A 23,301-nucleotide genomic window follows, 5' to 3' on the forward strand; every position below is an offset into this window, starting at 1 on the left:
AGCTGCCCAGGGAGGGGGGGAGTCACCTTCCCTGAAGGTGTTTAAGGAACGGGTGGATGAAGTGCTGAGGGACATGGTTTAGGGAGTGTTAGGAATGGTTGGACTCGATGATCCAGTGGGTCCTTTCCAACCTGGTGATTCTATGATTCTATGATGTTTCCCCCTTGGCACTGGGTTTCTCCCTGCTGGGAGTGCTGCAAGCCACCAGGACAATACCAGCGCGGGCACAGGGTAGAGGAAGCAAATCATAGAATCATAGAATGATTTGAGGTGGAAGGGGTCTTAAAGATCACGTAACCCCTCTTCCATGGGCAGGGACACCTCCCACTGGATCCGGTTGCTCCAAGCCCCATCCAACCTGGCCTTGAACACCTCCAGGGATGGGGCAGCCACAGCTTCCCTGGGCAACCTGGGCCAGGGTCACCTAACCTCATTGTGTAGAATTTCCTCCTAATGTCCAGTCTAAATCTTTCCCTCTCCAATTTATAGCCATTCCCCCTCATCCTGTCGCTACGCGCCTTTGTAAATGAGGAAAAAGTAAACCGACCCCAAACCTAAGCTGGAACTTAATGTTATCAACCCACCGACCCTCCCCAGGCACCGAGCGCTGTTACACCAGTCGGTTTACTGCTTCTTATAAGAAAGGGGGAAAAGCAGCTTTAAAGTTAAATCAAGTGAACAGTGCAGATAAACACTAATGAAAGGAAAGAAGAGAAAAATCAAGCGAGGGGGAAAAATAAATAAAAGAGACACTGCAGAGGAGATCACAGAGTGGAGATAAATAGAAGTAATAAGGAGGACAAGATAGAAAATGTTTATTAAGGAGATAGAGCAGAGGAAAAGATGCATTTCCAGAGGAGATCTGAAGGCAGACAAGGACATGGGAGCGTGATTCAGTGGGAACTCTGCCAGCCACGATGCGAGGAGGTGGCACAGGGGAATGGGCAGGGGGAGAGGCTGGGGAGCCCAGGGCAGGCAGGATGGCAGGGTGTGGGCAGGATTGCTGCTGGGTTACTTTCCAAAGGCTCCCAAGGAGATGTGGAAATTTGGACCTCCTCATTTGCTGCTCTGCTGCAAAACCTCCCCACCTTTGCACTCAGGAGTGCCAAACAGTGACATAAAGGAATTGTGGGTGCTGTTATGTGACCCATAGCGGGGGACAACCTCAGACACCTGTGGGGCCGTTGCTCCCACACCAACCCAGGGATGGACAGACCTGAGAAGTTGACATTGCGGATGTACTTGAGCAGCTCCACACCATCCACGGGGTCCATCTTGGGGCACAGCCCCACCTTGCCGGGGCAGAGGTTCTTGTGCATGTTGTGCAGAGCATGTCCCATGGCGTAAACAGCGTCGATGACAAACTGAACCTTGCCCTCCTGCTCATACGAGGAGTCCTGGCCGATCCGTTCTCGGTCTGTGGATACACACAAAACGGAGCTGCCATCTCCTTGCCATCCCAACCACATCCCACACGGGTATTTCTACTGCAGTCGAACCCTTGCAAAGAAACCCACTCATCTCCAGGACAGCAGCACTCAGAAACTCCAACCCCATTCCCAAAACTAAAACCCCATCACTCAGAGCACCTCTTTCCCAGCGGGAAGTTTATGCTACTCAGGCACGTTCCAGGAAGGAGCAGCAGTGCACAAATGCATCTCAAACAACCCCAAACTCCTCCCAGAACAAAAGCCATGTTGCAGATGCATTTTGCTGTGCCAGTCCAAGGCATCGGCTGTGTCTGCACTGCCAGGGCTTGGGCCTCTTTGCCAGCTGAGGATCATGGAATCATTAAGGTTGGAAAATCAGCTCTAAGCTCATCCAGTCCAACCATCACCCAACCCCACTGTGTCTGCTAAACCACGTCCCCAAGTGCCACGGCCACACAGTTTTTGAACCCCTCCAAGGTTGGAGACTCCTCCACTGCCCTGGGCAGCCTCTGCCAGGGCTTGACCGGTCCTCCTGTTGGCTGTCTCTTGTCCAGAGGGGTCAGAAGGGACAGCCAGGATAACCCTGTGGCTCTCATTCCTGTGGGCAGCATGCTGGGAAGATTTAGGGTCCATGAGGTGGCCTCTGCAGGCAAGAGGAGCATGATGTGCAGCCAAGAAACACGTTCACTGGGGAAAAAACAGCCCCCCTATAACGCAGTTCTGAAAATATGGATGCTGGCACCTCAGCTGTGCTTGCAAGAGCCCTTGGGGTGTCACATCCCAGTGACATCCCTGTACAGGACACAGGCTGGGCTCTGATTGACATCTCACCCTCACCCCTGTGAGCTGACCTCCTTCATCTTGCTAGGAGCTCAGCCTCCATCAGCAGCACCACAGGACCGCCCAAGCAGTATCCATCCCTGGCTGCGTGTCCTCCATCTCATTCCCCAAGTCTCCTGTCACCCCCCTTGCCCGCGTCACCCTCAGCCACCCTCCCACCCTGCTGACCCTACAGCTCTTTGCAGCCTCCCCGGCCATCCCGGCTTGCAGGATCCTGCAAGGATCCAGTAATTACCAGTGACAGCTGCCTGCCTCTCCTGTCATAACCACCCTTAATGGGTCTAGGAACATGTTTATCATTTAGCAAAAGACACCGATTAATGCAGCACATTGTTAATTACAGCTAAGAAAGCATCCCCCACGGGACGATGCTGCGTCAGAGAGCCACGGCCTCTGCGCCTTCATCTCTGCCTCTGTGGCACGGCCAGGCACCTCGCCAGGCCACGGCGAAAGGGAAGAAGTGTTCCTCAGAAAGCCAAAGGCACAGCCTTGGAATCGTAGAGATGGGAAAAAAGCTCTAAGCTCATCCAGTCCAACCATCAGCCCAACCCCACCGTGTCTGCTAAACCATGTCCCCAAGTGCCACGGCCACACAGTGTTTGAACCCCTCCAGGGATGGAGACTCCCCCACTGCCCTGAGCAGCCTCTGCCAGGGCTTCACCACTCTGTCGGTAAAGAAATCATTCCTAACATCCAGTCTAAACCTCCCCTGGTGCAACTTGAGGTCTTCATCCTCTGGAGAGGCAGAGGTATCCTAGAAAACCATCCAAGAGTGTGTAAAACTAATTCTGGCTCCACCATGCACGGATGCTCCCGGATGCAAGGTGGGGATTTACATTGACTGCAGGGGACCAGGGCACAAAGGCACAAAAGCAAGACGTGGTTGCAGATCCCCTCCGTCCCTGCTGTGGGAAAATGGGATGAAGCCAACTCTGGATGTAGAGCCAACCTCTGCTGAGCAGGAACAGCTCTTAAAGCCACAGACCTGGAGGTCCCTGTGCCGAGATGGAGAGTAAAACGTGCCACTGACAAGCCACTAAAGCAAATTGATAGCGGGCTGACCAACAAGAAAAGATGATATTAAGGAGATGAATTTATAGCACATCCTTCAAAGTTATAAAAATGCTTTTGGACTACGTGCAGATTACTCATGCGAAACCCGTCAAGTTATGCTTTCTTCCACTTTATTGACAAGGGCTATTAATCTTTTCCCTCAACTTCAGGTCCTTCCCTGCATTCATCTCTCAAGGCACAGACAAGCCACTCTATCTTGTCAAGATAATTACCCATTAAAAAAAAAGGGTGTAATAAACTGTCCAGGAGAGCTGAGTCTGCGGGGATGTCCCAGCCCTGCTGTCATCCCCAACACCGTCTTGCCACTCCACAGAGGCTGCTGGGCCCAGGGGACACATGGCACCCAGGGCTTGTCCCCTCTCAGCAGGCACCTCAAATGCCACACAGGTCCTATCAAGGAAAACACAACACGCTGTGATAACACAGGCTGGGAAGGCTGGAGAATGGTTTGAGTTGGTATGGACTCTAAAGCCCATCCAGTTCCACCCCCTGCCATGGGCAGGGACACCTCCCACTGGATCAGGGGCTCCAAGCCCCATCCAACCTGGCCTGGAACCCCTCCAGGGATGGGGCAGCCACCACTGCTCTGGGCAACCTGGGCCAGGGCCTCCCCACCCTCACAGCAAAACATTTCTTCCTAAGATCTCACTTCAGTCTCCTCTCTTTCAGCTGAAAACCCTTTCCTCTCATCCTACCTCTGCCCTCCCTGACCCAGAGCCCCTCACCAGCTTTCCTGGAGCCCCTTTCAGCGCTGGAAGCTGCTCTAAGATCTCCCTGGAACCTTCTCTTCTCCAGGCTGAACAACCCCAACTCTCTCAGCCTGTCCTACGGGAGGTGCTCCAGCCCAGTGTGGTGGAAGAAGCTGCTTTTTGCACCTGGGAATTTGGGTGGTTCACAGGAGGGCAACGCCGAGCAGAAAGCCAAGGCTTGTGGTGGCGCATCCCGACACGGAGACAATAAATCTCTGCTAAACTCACAGTAGATTGGAGCCACGAAACGGATGTGACCCCGCTGATTATAATAGCTGGGTTGTGCGTCCTTCTACGGGGCTGATAATTAATTTTCAAGTGCGTGATGAGCCTCCGCGGGCACCCCTCAGAGGACGGACACAGCTATCTTCTCAAGCAGTGGATGAGACGGGATTAGCATCAATTCCCATCACATCGCCGGCGCCGGCTTTCGGCAGGAGTTAATCAAAAATCACTCACAGTGAGTGAGCCAGGGGACGATGTCACCTCTGAGTGTCCACATCTGCATGGGGAACCCAGCAGCACCCAGCACCGCATTTTTGGACTGCGTGAGCCCACCCAGGGAGCAGGGACTTGTTCCCCCGTGAGGGATGCTCGCTGCAAACATCTCTGCGACGACGGCTTGAGCTGCCCTGAGGAGCAAGGCTGGCGATGCCCGTTTGGACACCCAGTGGGGCTGAAGGCAAGCAGAGCAGAGGCACTGCCTGGATGCTCCTGCTTGCTCAGACCCGACCTCGACCAACAGGAGCCTTTTATTATCTTTACTACCAGGCAAGCAGTGCAAATCCTCCCCCGTTGGTCCGGCTGTGCTGGAAAACAGGCAGTGCCACAAAAAAATAATCTCCATTTTAAGAAGAGAACAAAGAGGAGCAAAACAGAAGGGGAAAAGAATAGGAGGAATCCCAAATAAAGAAGGAAAATCAAATCAAAGCTTCTCTCCCCGCTGCTCACATTGCTGCTCTGCATCTCTCTGCAGCCTCGTCAGGTGGAGGTGAGAGCACAGAGAAATCCTCAGCCCTGCTTCAAAGCAGAGTTATCAACCAGCCCTGCTAAACGAAGGCCATTAATTAGCTCTCCTGGCAAAAGAGTAGCTCACAGGGCTTGGGAGCATCCTGCAGTCCCCGTGTGGGTTACAGAGCGGGGACGCAGCCTGAAGTCATACCCTGTCCTCCTCCTGCCTTTGCCACCTCACCAGCTCAGCGAACCCAGCGCTGCCGTTGGCTCCTCTGTCTCCACTCACAGCACCCCAGCGCTTCCCCGTCTGCATCCGCACGTGTGTGAGTTATTAACGAAGCGGCGGCTGGCAGGATCCTTTCCAGCCCGGGGCTGAAACCCACACACAGGAGCCTGACCAATCCAGGAGGGTCAGGAACACAGCCTGGTAGAGGGAGCTTGGAGAAGGATGCTGAGGAGATCCTACTGCAAAAGTAGCTGGGCAATAGGTCCTGGCCAGATCCTGGTCGCAGCAGGACAGCGTGGGGAGGGAATGCAGAGGTCCTGATGGGTGTGAGGGCTGGGCTCAAGGATAACACAAGCAGCTGCCTGCAGGAATTGCCCAAAACTTGGTGTCCACCCCAGCTCTCGCTCCTCAGCTTCTTCCCAGTACTCCCATACATGAATAAGAGCCACGAGTTGTCCTGTTGGACCCTTTGGTCTGATTTTTTGGGGATGCAAAAGCAAGCCAAAGCCAGCATTTCTCTGTGCTTGGCGGGGTCGATATAAACCTGAAGCTTTTGGGGCAAGTCAGTACAGTTCCCTCTAGAAAACAACCCCAAATGGGACATTTATATAAGCCATGCAAAGCAGGAGTGCGTGGAACCACACGGGCAGGTTATTTGCTACCCTGTATGTTATTTCTTCTCTCCGTTTATCTGCCAAGCAAACATTCAGGACATAATTTATTTGCTGACAAATTCATATAATTTAAAGACAGTTCTTAGGACATTTGCCATGTCGGGGTTTCAGCTGCCTCCACTAATACTTTGGCCCTGTGAAATATTGCTTGTTTAAATGCTACATTACTACGAAGATGAAGAGATCAGCGGTTTGCAGGACCTGCTCATGCGTTTCCTGGTGGCAGGGAATTCTTTATGCAATCAGGAAAGATGAGGAGCTCTCAGCTACCCAAGGCCATGGCCACGGGCATGTTTTCCTGCGCGTCCTTGCTGCTGACAAAGCTCATGCCTATGCAAGTAGCCGCGAGGCTACTTGTGGAAGCTGCTGCTCCGGGAAGCCTTTACAGGGACAGAGAGGTGTCTCCAAATCATCAGCTGAACATTTTGGGGATGCCTGCATGGAAGAATACACGGAAGGACCACCTCTGTCATCCTCAGCGGTGAAAAAAAACCCTTAATGATCAATCTTTCCAGGCACAGCCAAGCCAATCTGCCTGCTGGCACACTACGGTTCCATAAACTTCTCTCCCAAGGGGACCAGGGGGACAGTCAAATGTCCCCAAGTCCTCCGAGGTGCCGCATCGTTATCTGTCTTCAGCCAGTGCCAGGCAGGCAGGACATCTCTGCCATCGCTCAGTAAACATGTCACCTCCTTGAGCCTCCAACCATCACCTTGGCAGCAGAGCTGTCAGCAAGACAGATCCCCTGCTCACCTTGTTTACTGCAATAATCCCTACAAGCCTTTTTTTTTTAGATGAAAATGGCTAAAAATGCAGAGTAGAGGGTAAGGAGGGGGCCTGGAATTAAGCTCTGTGAGGCCAAGGTTCCCTGCCTGGAGTGGCACAGAGGCACATCAGGGAATGGGGGTGATAAATCTCTGGGATGGCAGAGAGATGCTCAATATTGCCCAACAATCCCTAGCGTGCAACAAGACCTGGGCAAACACTGCTCCAGCGCGTGCCCCGGGGCAATCACCTCTCGGGGCACCCCTGCACCATCCCATGGGGTGCCCGGCAGCTCCCTCGCTGCAGGGATGGACACGCTGGATAAGCTAGAGCTGGATCCTGACCCTGCACTATCCCTTGGCTTCATTTCTCTGCAGGCACCCCAGATTTTCGCCTGTCCGGGTGAGACAGGAGCTGCTTGCATGGGAGCAAGGATGCATTGGTGGCTTTACGCCTTTCGTGGGACAATGGTGTTTCTGCCAAACACACGATGACCAAGAGGTAGTGGTTCAGATGCTGTGAAACGAGGCAGAATCCAGCCTCAAATTCCCCAAATCTGGATGCATTTGTAGCCACAGAAGAAAAGGCAAAAGGAAGGGAGGTATTCAAGAAGTGTGCATGAGAAGAAGCAGCCCTTGGAGATTTGCATGGGGACCGTGGCTTCACGCGCACACAAACCAAGCAGGCTCCACGTTTCCCTGGATCATACACAGCACATCGAGATGCAAAAACCATGTTTGTACGACGTTTCCATCCACTTTTAAGCCACTGCCACAAGCCCAGCGGACGCCCCAGTGCCCGTGCAAGTGAGCAGCTCTGCATCGCCCACGTTCATAGAATCATACATAGAATGGATCATGCACAGAATGGTTTCAGTTGGAAAAGACCTTTAAGATCATCGAGTCCAACTCTCGATCCAGCCCTGCTAAGTCCATCACCAGACCATCATCATTATGACATCTACTTGTCTTTTAAACACCTCCAGGAATGGGGACTCAACCACCTCCCTGGGCAGCCTCTTCCATGCTTGACAACCCTTTTGGTACCGAAATCCCTAATATCCAACCTAAATCTCTCCTGGTGCATCATTTGCCATACTGCAAAAACATCAGTGTTTCTCCAGCCTTCCCCAAATTCCCACCTGGCTTTGATTCTTAGTTCAAAAAACCCATGCTCACAATCAAGCCCGCCACGCACAGAGCTTTAATTGCCACAAGGCTGCCTTGAGCTGGGCTGGCAATTCCAGAGCAATAAAGATGTGGCAGAGCTGAAAGGCCATAAAGGAGAAGCAAGCAAAACCTTTCTAACACCTGCCTTGGGCTCCCTGCCATTGCCTTCACATCCCTCTGCACCCCGAGCAATACAGAAACACACACCCACAAGCCTTTGGTCACCCCCAGTATCCCCACAGCTCTTACTGGTGCACTTCTTGATGTTGCTGCCCTTCTTCAGCGCGTGGCGGCTCAGCTTGCAGTGGAAATTCTCCTCCCAAAACTCTGCAAACCAGATGTTTCGGCGATTGTTGTCCAACGTCCTGCTGGAGAAGTAGCGATCGAAACCTGCCCGGGGAAGAAGGGACAGAGGGGATAAATCTCTGGAATGGCAGAATGATGCTTAACGTAGCCCAAAAGTCCTTGGGCAGAGGGGATATGAAGAGTCTGGTGAGTGATGGGGTCTAGGGCCACGTGAGACTGCGGTGGGTTTGTGTCTGAGTTGCCCCTCGGGCAAAGCTGCAGGCTGGAAAATAGATTCAAGGAAGGCTCATTGCAAAACACAGAGTCTTTCCCAGCTAAAAGCTTGCAACTAAGGGAATGCCATCAAGGGAAGAGCCAACCCAGGAGGGAGATGAGGGAACTCACCGAGCACAGCCCCTTACCTTTGACCGAGACCCGCTTGGGCAGGATGGTGACAGAGCCCTCGGCCACCTCCTCCAAGTGCAGGACTGGGGAGATTTTGGAGCCCCAGCTGTCCGAGCCCATCCAGATGAAGTGTCCTGTCTGGTTTGCCCTCTTGGCTGCCTCCAGCACCCTTCTGTGGAGAGAACCAACACGAGCTGGTGCTCACCAGCACCGTGGGGCCAAGGCATCATCTTCACATCTGGCCCCATGGAAGCAGGGATGCTGACACAGGAAAGGGCTGTGCTGCCTTTATCTCCGGCTCTGGACACTCAGTTGGCACCAGGCATCACGTATGACCCAGCATATACGGATAGACAAGAGCAAACTGTGCCACTCAGCTCCTGCACCCTCCACGCTCTCCACCTCAGACACACAGGCAGCTTCTCCCACCTCATTTGCATATTTGCTGACTGGTAATTGAATTTCCCCCTTAATTACTCAACATTGTGGGGGAAAAAAAAAATCAGGTTATGCTGCAGCAAGCAGGAAAAGCAGCAGCAGCGGAGAACGTGCGTGCACTCTCTGCTCTGATCAGGATTGCAAACCACGGGAGAGCACCAGCCAGAGCTGCCAGTGCCCAGGCTAAGCTAAACTGGGCTCTGCTGGGCTCAACTGGTGCCATTTGGATAGTTAAGCTGCAGTGGGGAGCTGGTGATGCCATGCGTCCTGCTGAGCATTCCTCATCGTGACCAGACACTCATCCCTGCGTGCTTGCACGCTCCACCAGCGCCAGCCAGCTCAGAAAGGTACCCAGCTCCCAGAAGGTGGATCTGACCCTCCAGGCTCTTTTTTCCTCCAGGTCTCGCTGTCCCCTGGAGGGCTTGTGTGGGTCCCCAGCCCTGGGGGAGCAGAGCCCAGGGCAGCTTCATCTCCCCGTGCAGCGAGGACTCAGGCCCCGCCATCGGGAGCTGATCATTTCAAGTCCAGATGGTGTTGGAAACATGTAATAAGGAATAAAAAAACACATAAAAATTGAGCAGAGAGTGGAGACAAGATGAGAAGAGGCAGGCGTGCACTGGGAGCTGTGAAGCTGTGCCGGCTGCTCCGTGTTCATCCCAGGCTGCCCCAGGCTCATCCCAAACTCATCCCTGGCTCACCCCAGGCTCACCCCAGGCTGCCCCAGGCTCATCCCAGGCTGCCCTAGGTTCCAGGCTGGTCCAGGCTCATCCCAGGCTGGCCCAGGCTCACCTCAGGCTCATCCCAGGCTGCCCCAGGCTCATCCCAAGCTCATCCCAGGCTGCCCCAGGCTCCACGCTCATCCCAGGCTCATCCCAGGCTGCTCCAGGCTCATCCCAGGCTCACCCCAGGCTCATCCTAGGATCCAGGCTCATCCCAGGCTCACCCCAGGCTGCCCCAGGCTCACCCCAGGCTGTCCCAGGCTCATCCCAGGCTGCCCCAGGCTCCAGGCGCATCCCTTTGCAGGGAGGTCAGCAAAGCCCACATCATGCTCCAAGCACAAGCAACATCTCCTTGCAGTCCTCGTGCAGGACAGGAGCTCCTCAGGGTAAATCCAGTGAGACTGGTGATTTACACCTGACCTGAGCCAGGCAGAAATTCCAGCAACAACCATTCCTGGAGCAGCAGCGTGGCCCTGCGCTCCTCAGGAGAAGCAGTAGATGATCTTCCAGGCTCCACAACTCAAGCTGGCAGGAGGGTCAACCACGGCAATCCCCATGCCTGGGCTAAATCCATGCTTACCCGGTACAAGGAGGGGTGTGCGTAAAGCACCATTCATGAGATGCAATCCTATTTGGGTGGGTAAGTGTTTGCAAACCCCAGTTAATGGGGTTTGCCATTTACACAGTGAGGTAAATCCCCCGTTTCTCACCACACACCTGCGTAAATGTCAGGTTTGCAGACATTTCTATTAAGGAAGGCAAAAAGAAACTCGGAGCGTTTGCACATCTGATGTAAACTGATTTCAAATCGCAGTTTACTCACATTTACATAATGTTTGCTGATTAATAAATTAGATACTTAGGAAATGAGGGGTAGTTCCATGTGAATCATTCTGCTCCGTAAACAACGGAGGCTGCAAGACGTCGCTTTGCCTGAGGAGCAGCTCATCATCCCAAAGGGTGGCTGCATCCCCAGCCACGCTGGGTGGGCAACTCAGCAAGGCATATCCCTAAAATGCCCCCACTGGATCCGTTCCTCTTCCACGCTGAGGCTGCACAGCAAAGCAGAACCGGTGCCTGGATCGTGCCACAACTGGTGCTCAGTGAGGCCCCACATCAGCTCTGACCCACCCGTGAGTGGCGTAGAACAGCCAAGTCATGACATCAGGGGCTTCCAAAGGTGGTGGAAAGCTGCTTTGGTCCTCCTCTGAGCTCTGTGTTGCTGTGGTTTGATGGCAGCAACACACCAGACGGCCAGAATGAAGTCAGCCCTGGTGGGTGCTTCATGCAGACCTGTCCCTCCAACGCTGCAAGGTGCATCCTCTCCCCATTGCAGACCTGTCCCTGCCATGCTGCAAGGTGCATCCTCTCCCCATTACAGACCTGTCCCTGCCACGCTGCGAGGTGCATCCTCTGCCCATTGCAGACCTGTCCCTGCCACGCTGCAAGGTGCATCCTCTCCCCATTGCAGACCTGTCCCTGCCACGCTGCAAGGTGCATCCTCTCCCCATTGCAGACCTGTCCCTGCCACGCTGCGAGGTGCATCCTCTCCCCATTGCAGACCTGTCCCTGCCACGCTGTGAGGTGCATCCTCTCCCCATTGCAGACCTGTCCCTGCCACGCTGTGAGGTGCATCCTCTCCCCATTGCAGACCTGTCCCTGCCACGCTGTGAGGTGCATCCTCTCCCCATTGCAGACCTGTCCCTGCCATGCTGCAAGGTGCATCCTCTCCCCATTGCAGACCTGTCCCTGCCACGCTGTGAGGTGCATCCTCTCCCCATTGCAGACCTGTCCCTGCCATGCTGCAAGGTGCATCCTCTCCCCATTGCAGACCTGTCCCTGCCACGCTGTGAGGTGCATCCTCTCCCCATTGCAGACCTGTCCCTGCCACGCTGTGAGGTGCATCCTCTCCCCATTGCAGACCTGTCCCTGCCACGCTGTGAGGTGCATCCTCTCCCCATTGCAGACCTGTCCCTGCCACGCTGCGAGGTGCATCCTCTCCCCATTGCAGACCTGTCCCTGCCACGCTGCGAGGTGCATCCTCTCCCTGTTGCAGACCTGTCCCTGCCACGCTGCGAGGTGCATCCTCTCCCCATTGCAGACCTGTCCCTGCCATGCTGCAAGGTGCATCCTCTCCCCATTGCAGACCTGTCCCTGCCACGCTGTGAGGTGCATCCTCTCCCCATTGCAGACCTGTCCCTGCCACGCTGCAAGGTGCATCCTCTCCCCATTGCAGACCTGTCCCTGCCACGCTGCGAGGTGCATCCTCTCCCCATTGCAGACCTGTCCCTGCCACGCTGTGAGGTGCATCCTCTCCCCATTGCAGAGCAAAGGCAGCTCCGCAGGAACATCTATGCCACATTGCGGACACATCTGCTCCCTGGCGCAGAGATACCTCCACGCTGCAGGCGCAGCTCCTGTTGCACGGCTCTTGCCATCAGCACCCCGTGTCCCATACACAGAGCACGTGTTGGGCACCTGTGTGTGTCCCGGCCTCCCCTCCCCGTCTCGCCAGCCCCTCCGCACCTGATATCGTCTTCATTAGCAAAGATGATGACGGCCCGCGCATGAGAGGTCTCCAGGAGGCGACGGATGATCTTGTCGAACTCTCCTGGCTTGGGCTCTCGTGGGATCTTGACAGATTGGGCCACGCACACGCCTCCTGCAGCAGAGAGAGAGTCCCGGCACTGAGACACCCCCTCTCCAAGGCTCCTCAGCCCCACAACAGGCACATTGAGGTCTCCCCAGCTCTGCAGTCCCACCTCTGTGAGGGGCTCAGCACCGCACCATCTCCACAGCCCACTGCCCCCAGAGCCTTCTTTCCTCCACAAATCCCCCTGGATCTTATCCAAGCCCTCTCCTTACACCTCCAACCCCAAGTCACTGCCTTCACTCCTCCTCTCCCCTAGAGCTCAGCCCTTCCACATCATCTCCCCTCCCATTCCACATCTCCACAGCTCATCTTTGCCTTCCACTCCATTCTTAGTGTCATCTCGAGCCCAAACCCCCTCAAGCTCCATTCCCCTGACGGACACACAGTCCCATCCCAGCAGCTCAGAGAGGGTTTTCCAGCCAGCTCCGAGCACCAGCCCAGGAATGGTTTCTGCAAAGTCCTCTTCACGTGCAACGGTCAAACAGTGGCAAAAACATTGCACGAGAAGAGATGATGGGATGCAGCCCCAACATGAGCCCTTCACCTCAGAGACAGCAGCCTGGCCCTGCAAAAGGTTTTATTTCCATCCCTACACGACCAACTCAGCTCTCAGCTTTCCATGGGTCGATTGCAAAGGCAGCTAATTAAAATTAAAAGAGACAAGGGGAAGCTGGCAATTGGAAGAATCCCCACGCATGGCTGCTGGGCTCCCAGCCTCCCGCTCTGAAGAGCCAGGGCCCTCCTGTTCTTGCATTTTTGCAGATGCCAATAAAAAGAGAGATGGGAGAGCAAATTAAACATCGCTGGACCTTCTGGATGTAATTGATGGTCTCAATTTGCATAGTAAATGACACGGCTGATACCTCGCCTGCCACTAAAAGATCCCCACTTAAGCAAAGGTCAGAGTAATTAGCACACTGGTGGCAGGGAGAGATTTCCCAGCTTACAGACCTGGAGAGGAGCAGAGAGAGGATGGGATGGGGAGAGGGATCGAGGTGAAAGCCTCTGGGAAGGGAGGGCTCACTCCTTCCCACAGGGCTGGAGGAAAGTTGGAGTAATTTGGCCCTTTGCAGCCAAATGACAGAGACAGGCAGGGGCTCCGATGGGTGCTGAGCTGCAAGGATGAGGAAAACAGCATCCCCAAGGAAACACCTGCCAGCTGGCACGGCATCACTCCCCGCTGGCCCCGCGCAGCCCAGCCACAGAAAGGCAGTTTTCTTTATTTTTTCTTTCCTATGGTAAAATATTGGGCCAATTTGCTGTTTATTTCCCATATGGGGAGCCAGATGGATAGAGAGGAGGGAGTTGGATAAACAGACTCCCGGACAGACAGATCAGCCAGGCGAGACGGGGAGCAGCAGGCAGTGGCGGCAGGATGGGCACATCCCTGCCCGGGGATGCTCAGCCCCCGTCGCCGGCGAGCCCCCAGCCAGGGCAGGGCAGCACCGGCTGCGCTGCCAGAGACAGCAGCCCCGGCTAAGGAGCCGATGCAGCTTAATTACAGTTTCCATGGCAATAAAAAGAGAAAAATCCAACAAAAGCAGCAGTTTGCAAACACAAGAGCCTTCCAAAAGCCCCGGCACAGTCATGCGGATGCGTGCACACGCGAGTGACAGCTCGGGAATGGCACAAGCACACACCCGTGTGCCATTGGGCACCCACACTGTGAGGTTCCCGTGCTGTGTGTGCTCTGCTCCGGGCTCTTGTGAGCACGGGGAGGCACATGCTGTGACACATCCCACTGCAATGCATAGAATCATAGAACCATAGAATAGTTTGGGTTGGAAAGGACCTTAAAGACCATCCAGTTCCAACCCTCTGCCATGGGCAGGGACACCTCCCACTGGATCAGGCTGCCCAAAGCCCATCCAACCTGGCCTTCAACACCTCCAGGGATGGGGCAGCCACAACTTCCCTGGACAACCTGGGCCAGTGTCTCACCACTCTCACAGTGAAGAAATTCTTCCTCATGCCTAGTCTAAACCTGCCCCTCTCCAGTTTGCACCCATTCCTCCTCGTCCTTCCGCCACAAGCCTTTGTGAACAGCCCCTCTCCAGCTTTCTCTTAGCCCCTTCAGGTACTGGAAGGTCACTATAAGATCTCCTTGGAGCCTTCTCCAGGCTGAACAACCCCAACTCTCTCAGTCTGTCCTCGTATGGGAGATGCTCCAGCCCTTGGATCATCTCTGTAGCCTCCTCTGGACTTATTCCAACAGCTCCATCTCCTTCTGATGTTGAGGATTCCAGAACTGGACACAACACTCCAGATGAGGTCTCCCAAGAGAGGAATAGAGGGGCAGAATCCCCTCCCTCCCTGCTGGCCACGCTGCTTTGGATGCAGCCCAGGACACAGTTGGTTGCTGGGCTGCGAGCGCATGTTGTGGCTCATGTTGATCTTCTCCCCCAGCACCCCAAGTCCTTCTCCTCAGGCTGCTCTCAATCACATCATCCCCCATCCTGTACTGAAATCGGGGATTGCCCCAACCCAGGTGTAGGATCTTGCACTTGGCCTTGTTGAACCTCATGAGGTTCTCACACGCGTGTGCCCATCAGCCTGTGGCACAGCGACCCAGCGGGTCCGAGCACGTACATGGCAGCTGCAACATTGGCCCCTTCCCGGCACAGCGAGAGCAAACCCAGCTTGGAAACTCTTTAGGATGGCAACAAGGCTTTGCAGTGGGGTCCTCCACAAGGGTTTTACTCCCCTCGCTCCAAGCAGCAGCACTGAGTATCACCAGGATCCCACACTCTGCCCATGTGGAAGACCTGGAAGATGCTGAGCAGAAGCTCACAGAGAGTGAATAAACCTCGCAAGGGCAGCGAGTGGCCTTGGGTGAGCTTGTGGCACGGACCAACTTCTGGTTCACATTGGAAGAGGGAGTGCCAGAGGAGATGGACCCATAAGTAAATAAGAGACGAGACTGAATCGATGGTAATTCAGAAATTACCAAGTTGCTCGGCAGCTCCGTTAAATCAAACTAACAAGGAACGTAACAACAAAAAAAAAGGGATACGGGCAATTAGGATGTCATGAGGACCTCGTTAACGAGGAGAGCGGGATGTGGCCAGGCCAATGGGACGGGAAAGCAGGGATGAGCACCCAAAAAAGTAGGTGGATGCCAGAAGAAAACCGCCCTGAGGATGGTCAGGCATGTCTGCAAGCCCAGGCTGCACCCTAAGGCTTATCAGTGCTCATCGGGGTTCTCCAGGCTTAAAAATAAGAAACCTAGCCCAGGTAAAAGCCCTCGAAGGGTCTGGGAGCCCCACACGCCCGCAGCACCCTCCTCCAGGCTGCACACCGCTGCTGGCAACACCACTTCACATTTTTATCACGTTAATTAATAAAATCTTCTTAATAATGAAAAGAAAAGAGGTCAAGGAGATGGGGGTTTAGGCAGAGCTGTGCATTTTGGGGGCAGCCCTGCTCACCTTCAGCGGCCCAGGGTCTCGGCACCTGCATTATTCATGGTCTCCAGGTGCTGCGACGGGAAGGGGGATTTGCCACGCGACGCTCCTACTGTCTCTGCACAAAAATCCATTTAGTCAAAACACTCCTTTAAAGCAAGAAATCAAAGCGAGGAGGCAGTGGTAATGGGGAGGAGGCGGCTCGTCTCCCTCCTCCGGCGGGATGGTGCAGCATCGCTCCTCCACTCAGGCCAGGGGCTGACTCCAGAGAAAGCAGGAGGTGAGGAACAGGGACCCCTTCTCTCTCCCAGCTTTGGAAAAGGACCTAAGAGGAGCAGGAATAGCAGGACCGGGTGCAGCATCCCACAACCAGCTGCCGGGCACAGCTTGGAGACAGGCGCCTGATTTAAGGATGCTCAGATGAAATCCCTGCTGACGGATGGCAGTGCAGGATGTTGGGCATTTGTAGCAAGAAACAGCCTTGAAAACCCAGTTTGAACCCATTTTCCACAGGCTGGAGCATCAACCAGGCACCAAGAGCTGCTGCCCCAGGGTCTGGGAGCATCCGGAGCTGCTTTTGGCTGTTGGCCTGAGCCCAATCCCATGGTGGCCGAGCCAGCAGCTTCGCAGGGAGGCTGCTGGGAAGAGGCGAGGATGAAATATTCAGCAGCCCACATCCAGGAAAGCGGAGACAGATAGGGAGTGAAATGGTGGGGAGGATGTAATAACAGGAGGTGACCAAGCATGCCCAGCACTGCCGCTTGCAGCCCTTTCTCTGCCGCTTGCCAGAGCTCGCTGTAACAAGCCCAACCTGGTTAATAAGCGGTGGCCACCCCAACCCAACCAGGTGGGAGCACAGATGCTCCTCAGGGCAAGAGGGAAAATCTGTGCAAAACCGGGCTGTGCAGCAAAAGCTGCTCTGCAAAGAGAAGAGTTCGCCGTGGGGTTCATCCTCTTGACCAAAACCACACTCTCTTGCCAGGAAAACCAAGCCAGCAGGGACACGGCTTCACCCAGATCCCACCTTGGTCCCAGGGGCAAAACCACAGGGGTCTGCATCCAGACCATCCAACAGCTCCATGCACCCAAATCTTGCCTGTGAGTGTATCACCCAGACCACGGGATGGGAAAAGCCCTCCAGGAGCAAACCACTGCCTGCACCATCCTCAAACACATAGTCATGTCCCTCCTACTGGCATCATCCCCAGCCTGGTGGGATCTCAGCCTCTCCTGGCACCCCTGCGGCTCTGCCGGCCACTCGCCAGGAGCCTTGGGAACTTTCCTCATTAAGGTGGGGTTAACGCGTGTTGTCAAACACAGGTCAGGGTTTAATCTCCACCATTATGGGCTCAGTGGGAGCGCAGCTGCTCCGGGAAGCTCACGCTGAAGTGCCCTCTTGATTGCAGGTAGATAATAAGCTTTTGCTGTCGCTAACGTACACCATCAATCAGGGAACACTCTGCTGGCGCTTCCCGCAGAGCCAGCGGCTGCCGAGCACAGCAACAGCACCTCGAAGCTTGGCTCATCCATACCGGAGACAGGGATGTGCATGTCCACCGCGATCGCTCCCGGGGCACCCCGAGAAGGGCTCTGCACAGCCCCTCTTCTGCAAACGGCACCTGCACATCTCCCCTGCAAGCTCCTGAGCTTCCCTTCCCAATCCAAGCCATTTAAATGGGATTTCCAAGCCCAAAGTTTTAATTGGCAAGTGACCGGCTGCTTCCTTGCCCCAGGATCCCCTCTTCATGTCACTTCAAAGCCTCCAGGAGACAATTCAGTAGAGAAGAAGTCATTAGGGATGTGGCTCTGTGGCCTCACAGGGGCAAAGGTCCTGTGCCATCGCAGGATCAGTGTGCTTTGGTCTAATCACGGAGCACGGGACGTCCTGCACAGGTGAAGGCATGGCACAAACAATCGATGAGCTGCCCCACAACCCATCATGGATGGCTCTGATCCCTCCTGTGTTGTGGCAAAGCCCTCATGAGAGCAATACCCAGATTTGTAGAACCATAGAATATTTTGGGTTGGAAGAGTCCTCAAAGCCCATCCAGTTCCAACCTCCTGCCATGGGCAGGGACACCTCCCACTGGATCAGGGGCTCCAAACCCCATCCAACCTGGCCTGGAACCCCTCCAGGGATGGGGCAGCCACAGCTTCCCTGGGCAACCTGTTATCAGGCATAAAGGCTGTGAAATCACACGAGTCCCACTGCTGGAAAAGTACCTTCACTGCCAGTTTGGGTGTGCCTGGGGACACCAATTGGCCTTTGTCACCCAAAACCAGCCCCAGCGCATCCCTCGGTGCAGCCAGATCTCAACTCGTAGACTCCTGCACTTCACTGCAAGGTGGGCATCTTAAACCTTCCATCCTGGGAATCCAAAGCAAGGAGCGACGGCCGTTCCCTTCACTCGTGTTTTAACAGCCTGGTCCCTCCTCGTGTGCCCTGGGCTCTGCACCACACGTCCTCATCCCCGGAGGCTCCTGGCACTTGTCCCTGGAACCGGCTCAAACGCTGCTCTTCAGTATTTTGAAATCTCATCAGACATTAGGAATCTGAGCAATTTGCGCCTGCTTTCAACTCCCTGCGCTGTCAGGCTAAATCAGTAATTAATGAATTTGCAATGGGGAAAAGCAAGTCTTCAGCTCGAATCTCAGGCCTTGACAGGGAGCAGAAAATTCAAGTTTCTCAATAACACCACAGGCTGTGCCCCTGGGAAGGATCTTCTGCCAAAGACCTCATGTCTTTGAGGGGCAAATCAGGACCCCCAGGTCCCGCAGCCCCTCTGTGGACAAGCAGCCTTTGGGTTGTATCTCCTTCCCATGCCCAGAAACGGGAAAAGCCAGGAGATTCTGGGATTTTTCGGGAGGTTTATAGCATCATTCTGCAGTCTTTTCCCCATCTACCTCTCTGCAAAGGGAACATCGCTCTGCAGTCAGAGGTTGGAGTTTATTCTCTGCAGCAGAGACACCCACCCACCGCAGGGCTCTAGGAGCTCGGGCTTGAAGCGCCGGATGAATCCTGAAAGCAAAGGTGGCTTTGTCCTTCATTTCTTGTAATAATTTAGCTCATCCCTCCTAACCCAAGCCCACATCATGGAAAACACACGCGCTCTCTGCTTCAACGATTGCCAGGGCTGTGTTTCCCATCTCATCCCACCTCAGACCAGACCTCGCCGGGAGCTCCGTGGAGCATTGACCTGGCACAACCCATCCCGGGTTCCCAGCGCCGTGGGCACCCCAAACACACACTGAAAATATTAAAGAGCAGTATATCGACTCGAGCCGCCACCAAAGCCCAAGTCTGGGCTCTAAGCCAGAGCCCCTGTGCAGCCTCAACCACAACCAATAGCTCCTCTTTGTCCAACCCCATTCGCTTCCCTCCCTGTTCCCACAGCACAAAAGGAGCCCTGCGAGACGTGAAAACAAGGATTGGAGTTAAGAGGTATGGGGCAGCAACATTTGCAGGCAGATTTCAGCCACCAAACCAAGCGAGCAGTTGGAGGGAGCATTTTCCCAGCCCAGTAGCCCCAGTCCAGGTCCAGCTCTCCCCAGTCACAGCCTACGGGACACTTTGCATCCACTAGCAAACAGCTTGGGGGCTGTTTATAGGTGGGGAAACTGAGGCACACCCCTCCCTTCAGACTGTGTATTGGGTTAATAGCAGCAAAAAGAAAAGAAGAGGGGAAAGAAATAGGAAAATAACCCAGGAAATGTGGTTTCTGCCTCTGAGGAGCCAGTAAGAGTTTCAGGATCCAAAGTGGTGGTGGCAGCAGAGCCTCAATGACCAGATTTGTCCCTCCCCATCCAGCACAAAGAGGTGCTGCACCCAGCAAGAGCTAGTGCTGATTTTTAAGCAAGGAGTGGAATGACTGAGACCGGCATAGAGTCTCAGGGGATGGGTTTAACCACAATTTTAGCTCATGAGTGCCAAGGAACCTTCCTGAGACACATTGTCTAAGGACCTGCTCAGAGATGCTCCATTTGAGCATCTGGGAAAAGAGATGCCACCATCCTTGGTGTTATTGGCCAGAAAACACCTGTAGCAAAAGATTCACCCAAAACTGAGAGCAGGGACCCTTCAGGCTCTCGGCATCGTGCCATGAAAAAATCTCCAGCTCTGTGCCGGCTGCTGAATGGGAGGATTTGGCTGGGGAACCGAGATGCCAGCAGCAAATAAGAACCCTCCGGTGAGCAGCAGTAATTGAGTGCTGACTGCACAAGAAAACCATCCTTGGGGATGAAAGGGAGCCGGATCACCAGCCTTGTTCTTCCTGCCCTACCGCTCATCACACCTCGCTGTCACGGGGATGAAGGTCACTCGCTTTAACTCCTGAACACTTTGCTGGGAGGAAAAAACTCCCTGCGAACAGCATCAGGAGGTACCGGAGAAAGGTACCCACCAGCATCATCCTCCCCTCCATCCCAGCTGTCCCACGGAGTCGGCATCCCTGTGGCGCAGGATCCCCAGGGCCAGCAAATAAGCAGGAATAGCAACCTCCAGCTTTGCATGGACCGTTCTGCTGTAAAGTCATATTCGATGTTCGCTTATGCCTTAAGACTTGGGAGCAGCTCTTTGGGGGTGACATAGCGATGCATCAACCAAAAGTAATGAACCCGGCTAAATCCAGAAAGAAACAGCCACGGATGTCACATGGGGATGAACAAATGCAACACAAATATATAGCAGCCTCTTGACTAAAAATACAGAGAACTCAGCGAAGGGTAAAACAACAGAGGGGGGAAATGACAGTGTAAAATTGATCCAGACACATGACTAAGGAGTCTTGCATTTGGCTGGAAATATTGCCCTCTTCACAAAAGCGAGCGCTGCACATTACGACACATGGCATAACATGCCGTGCTCACCAGCTAAATTACATAAACATAAATCTAATACTCCGTCTCCAGGAGCTCGGCAGCAGCGGAGATGTCAAGGCACGCAAAGCCAAAGGACTGTGGATGGCTCTGTCCGTCCACTGGAACGATGCCACGGATCAGGGTCAGGGGAAGATGAGATGCAAGGGGAGATGGGGATGGCTGCGGACACCCTACTGGCCCTGCCTTGAACCTCGTTGCCAAGGTGTGAATGCAGCTGGCACCCACTGCCTTTGCAGGATGCTTTGGGGAGCACTTAATCATAGAATTATGGAATGGTTGGGGTTGGAAGGGACCTCAAAGTCCATCCAGTTCCACCCCCTGCCATGGTCAGGGACACCTCCCACTGGATCAGGGGCTCCAAGCCCCATCCAACCTGGCCTGGAAGCCCTCCAGGGATGGGGCAGCCACCGCTGCTCTGGACCTCCCCACCCTCACAGCAAAACATTTCTACCTACAATCTCATCTCAATCTCCCCTCTTTCAGCTGAAATCCAGCGAGTCCAATCATACCTGTCCACTACTAAACCACATCTCTGAGCACCTCATCAACCCATCTTTTCAACCCCTCCAAGGATGGTGACTCTACCACTCCCTACTCTCTCTCAGTGCCTGAGAACCCTTTCAATGAAGAAGTCTTCCATGATATCTAACCTGAACCTCCCCGGGCACAACTTGAGGCCAAAAACTTGACTTTAAAATGACCAAAGAAAATTCATCATTTGTAAATTCAACATCTCTGCAACGCTCGCACTCAAAAAAAACATCTCTGTAGTGCCTAAGGATTGTCCGACCATCACAGCAACCACCAGCAATCGCCAGGGGCCAACAGCGTAATTGCCAGAGTAATTGCAATAAGTAAACCACAATCACCCTCCTGGTCAGTCTGGCTCAGTAGGGTGTAGCCAGACCCTGTGGCAAGAAGAATCTGTCCCCAGGGTGAGTTTCTTCTCCCCCTCCCGCCGCCGCCGGTGGAGGAGGTCGGTTTGTGCCTTGAGCAGAAATCCTTTCCACTGCGCTGGCGAAGGCTTTCGCATGAGGCTTTGCTAAAAATTGAAACTGAAGGTCAAGTTGATAATGCATCAGAAAGCAAACAGCTTGAATGCTAACTGCTAACTACAGCAATGAGCATTATTGCCTGATGGAAATAAAAACTGATTCCAAAGACTCAGGCTGGGCATGAGAAATGAAGTGGAGAGCTGCTCTGGAGGAGAGCGGGGAGATGCTCATCCTGATCTTGGGGCTGGCTGGGAAACCCACAGGGATAGGTGCTGGCTCTTTCCCCCAGCGTAAACACCCCGCTATGGGTAAACTCCATGGCTTGGCAAAGTGCAGAGGCCAGATCCTGAGCCAACTACCAGCTCTTTTACATCACTTTGACAGGCTGGAGGCACCTTGAAGCAGCAATAAATTACAGGACCCTTTACGCTGCCAGAGGTGTGCAAATGAGAGCCAGGCATATACAAACAGGCTATAAAAGAAGGGGATGAATCCTTCACCTCTGTCCCAGCAGTGATGGTGTAAAGCCTTTTGGTGTCCCTGTTTATGGGGGAAAAGACAGAAAAGCAACGCAGGTACAGCCCGGCTCCTTCCTCCAACCTTGCAGTTGCCACCACAGAGGAAAAGGCTGGGAGATGTGAAAATAAAAGAATAAGGGGGAGAGTGGAGAAGAAAAGAAATCACATTCTTGGTCCAACCACACTGTCTGCACAGCTGCAGAGCTGCCTTCTACGGGCGAAGGAGCCACGCTGACCCCCGGCACTCCCTCCCAGGCAAGATGCTTTAGGAAGAAGCTTGGAGCCCACCCTGGCACCCAGAGGAGAAACGCTTCCCTGGGTCCTTGGGCTGATACACAGCAGCTCTTATAAATAAACATATTCCTGCAGCACGAGCAGGGGAGCAGTGTTATTGCTGATAACGCGCAGGCTGCACTTACGCCGCTGTTATACCGCAATTACAGTGGAATTATGCTTTTTGATAACTAAATTATCACTAATGCACATAATCGTCAGGTTATGCGGATACACAATTACAGGACTGCCTCAGCCCCAGATTAATACGCATGCATTTTGACTCCATGTACACTCGTTTACTCTGCAATTACGCCGTCATATCATTAACCATCTGGTTAGAGGAACTGGCGGCAACCACAGGTATCTCAAAGCAGAAGTGCTTGTGCGGCAGTGGGACCACCAGTCACGACAAATGCTCTTTACTGGTGCTTAATGGAGGAGGAGCGTGGGTTAGAATCGTGCCTGTTCATCAACCTGCTCCTCTCCACCACGTGCAGCCCGGAACCCAGAGCCACCGAGGGAGAAGCAACCACGGATGGGGCAGGAGAGCATCCTCCAGCTGTGCTTGCTGCAGGATACGGGCACTCCCGGACCAGGCAGCGTCTATCAAAGCTGCTTAACTCAGTATTACTGTCACCTCCTTGCATCACCCAGCGGTTCCATCAACCCTGCCCTGGGAATGCTGCCAGGGGTAGGACTGCCAGCCCAAGGCAGGCAAGAAAACTCCCTTTTTTGGGGGTGGAAAAAGGCTCCTGCTAAAGCAAAAATGCCCTGCACCCCCACTAAAGTCTGCTTTCCTTTATTCCTCCTGTAGTCAGACGAGAATCTTGTTATCATCACTAGTCAGA

The 23,301-nt window shown here is 54.1% G+C and overlaps 1 protein-coding gene across 1 annotated transcript in view; it reads right to left on the bottom strand.

Annotated features, from left to right (window-relative positions):
- GRM4 (glutamate metabotropic receptor 4) overlaps positions 1-23,301 on the bottom strand; it is a 59,218-nt gene that overhangs the window by 13,354 nt on the left and 22,563 nt on the right. The window contains exons 4-7 of the mRNA XM_054087778.1: positions 12,256-12,391; positions 8,590-8,744; positions 8,132-8,272; positions 1,217-1,417 (exon numbers count right to left, since the gene is read on the bottom strand). Of these exons, the coding sequence (XP_053943753.1) occupies positions 1,217-1,417; positions 8,132-8,272; positions 8,590-8,744; positions 12,256-12,391 (633 nt within the window). The remainder of the gene's footprint in view (positions 1-1,216; positions 1,418-8,131; positions 8,273-8,589; positions 8,745-12,255; positions 12,392-23,301) is intronic.

This window comes from Cuculus canorus, chromosome 24, assembly GCF_017976375.1.
Source record: "Cuculus canorus isolate bCucCan1 chromosome 24, bCucCan1.pri, whole genome shotgun sequence".
In the NCBI taxonomy this organism is placed as follows: domain Eukaryota; kingdom Metazoa; phylum Chordata; class Aves; order Cuculiformes; family Cuculidae; genus Cuculus; species Cuculus canorus.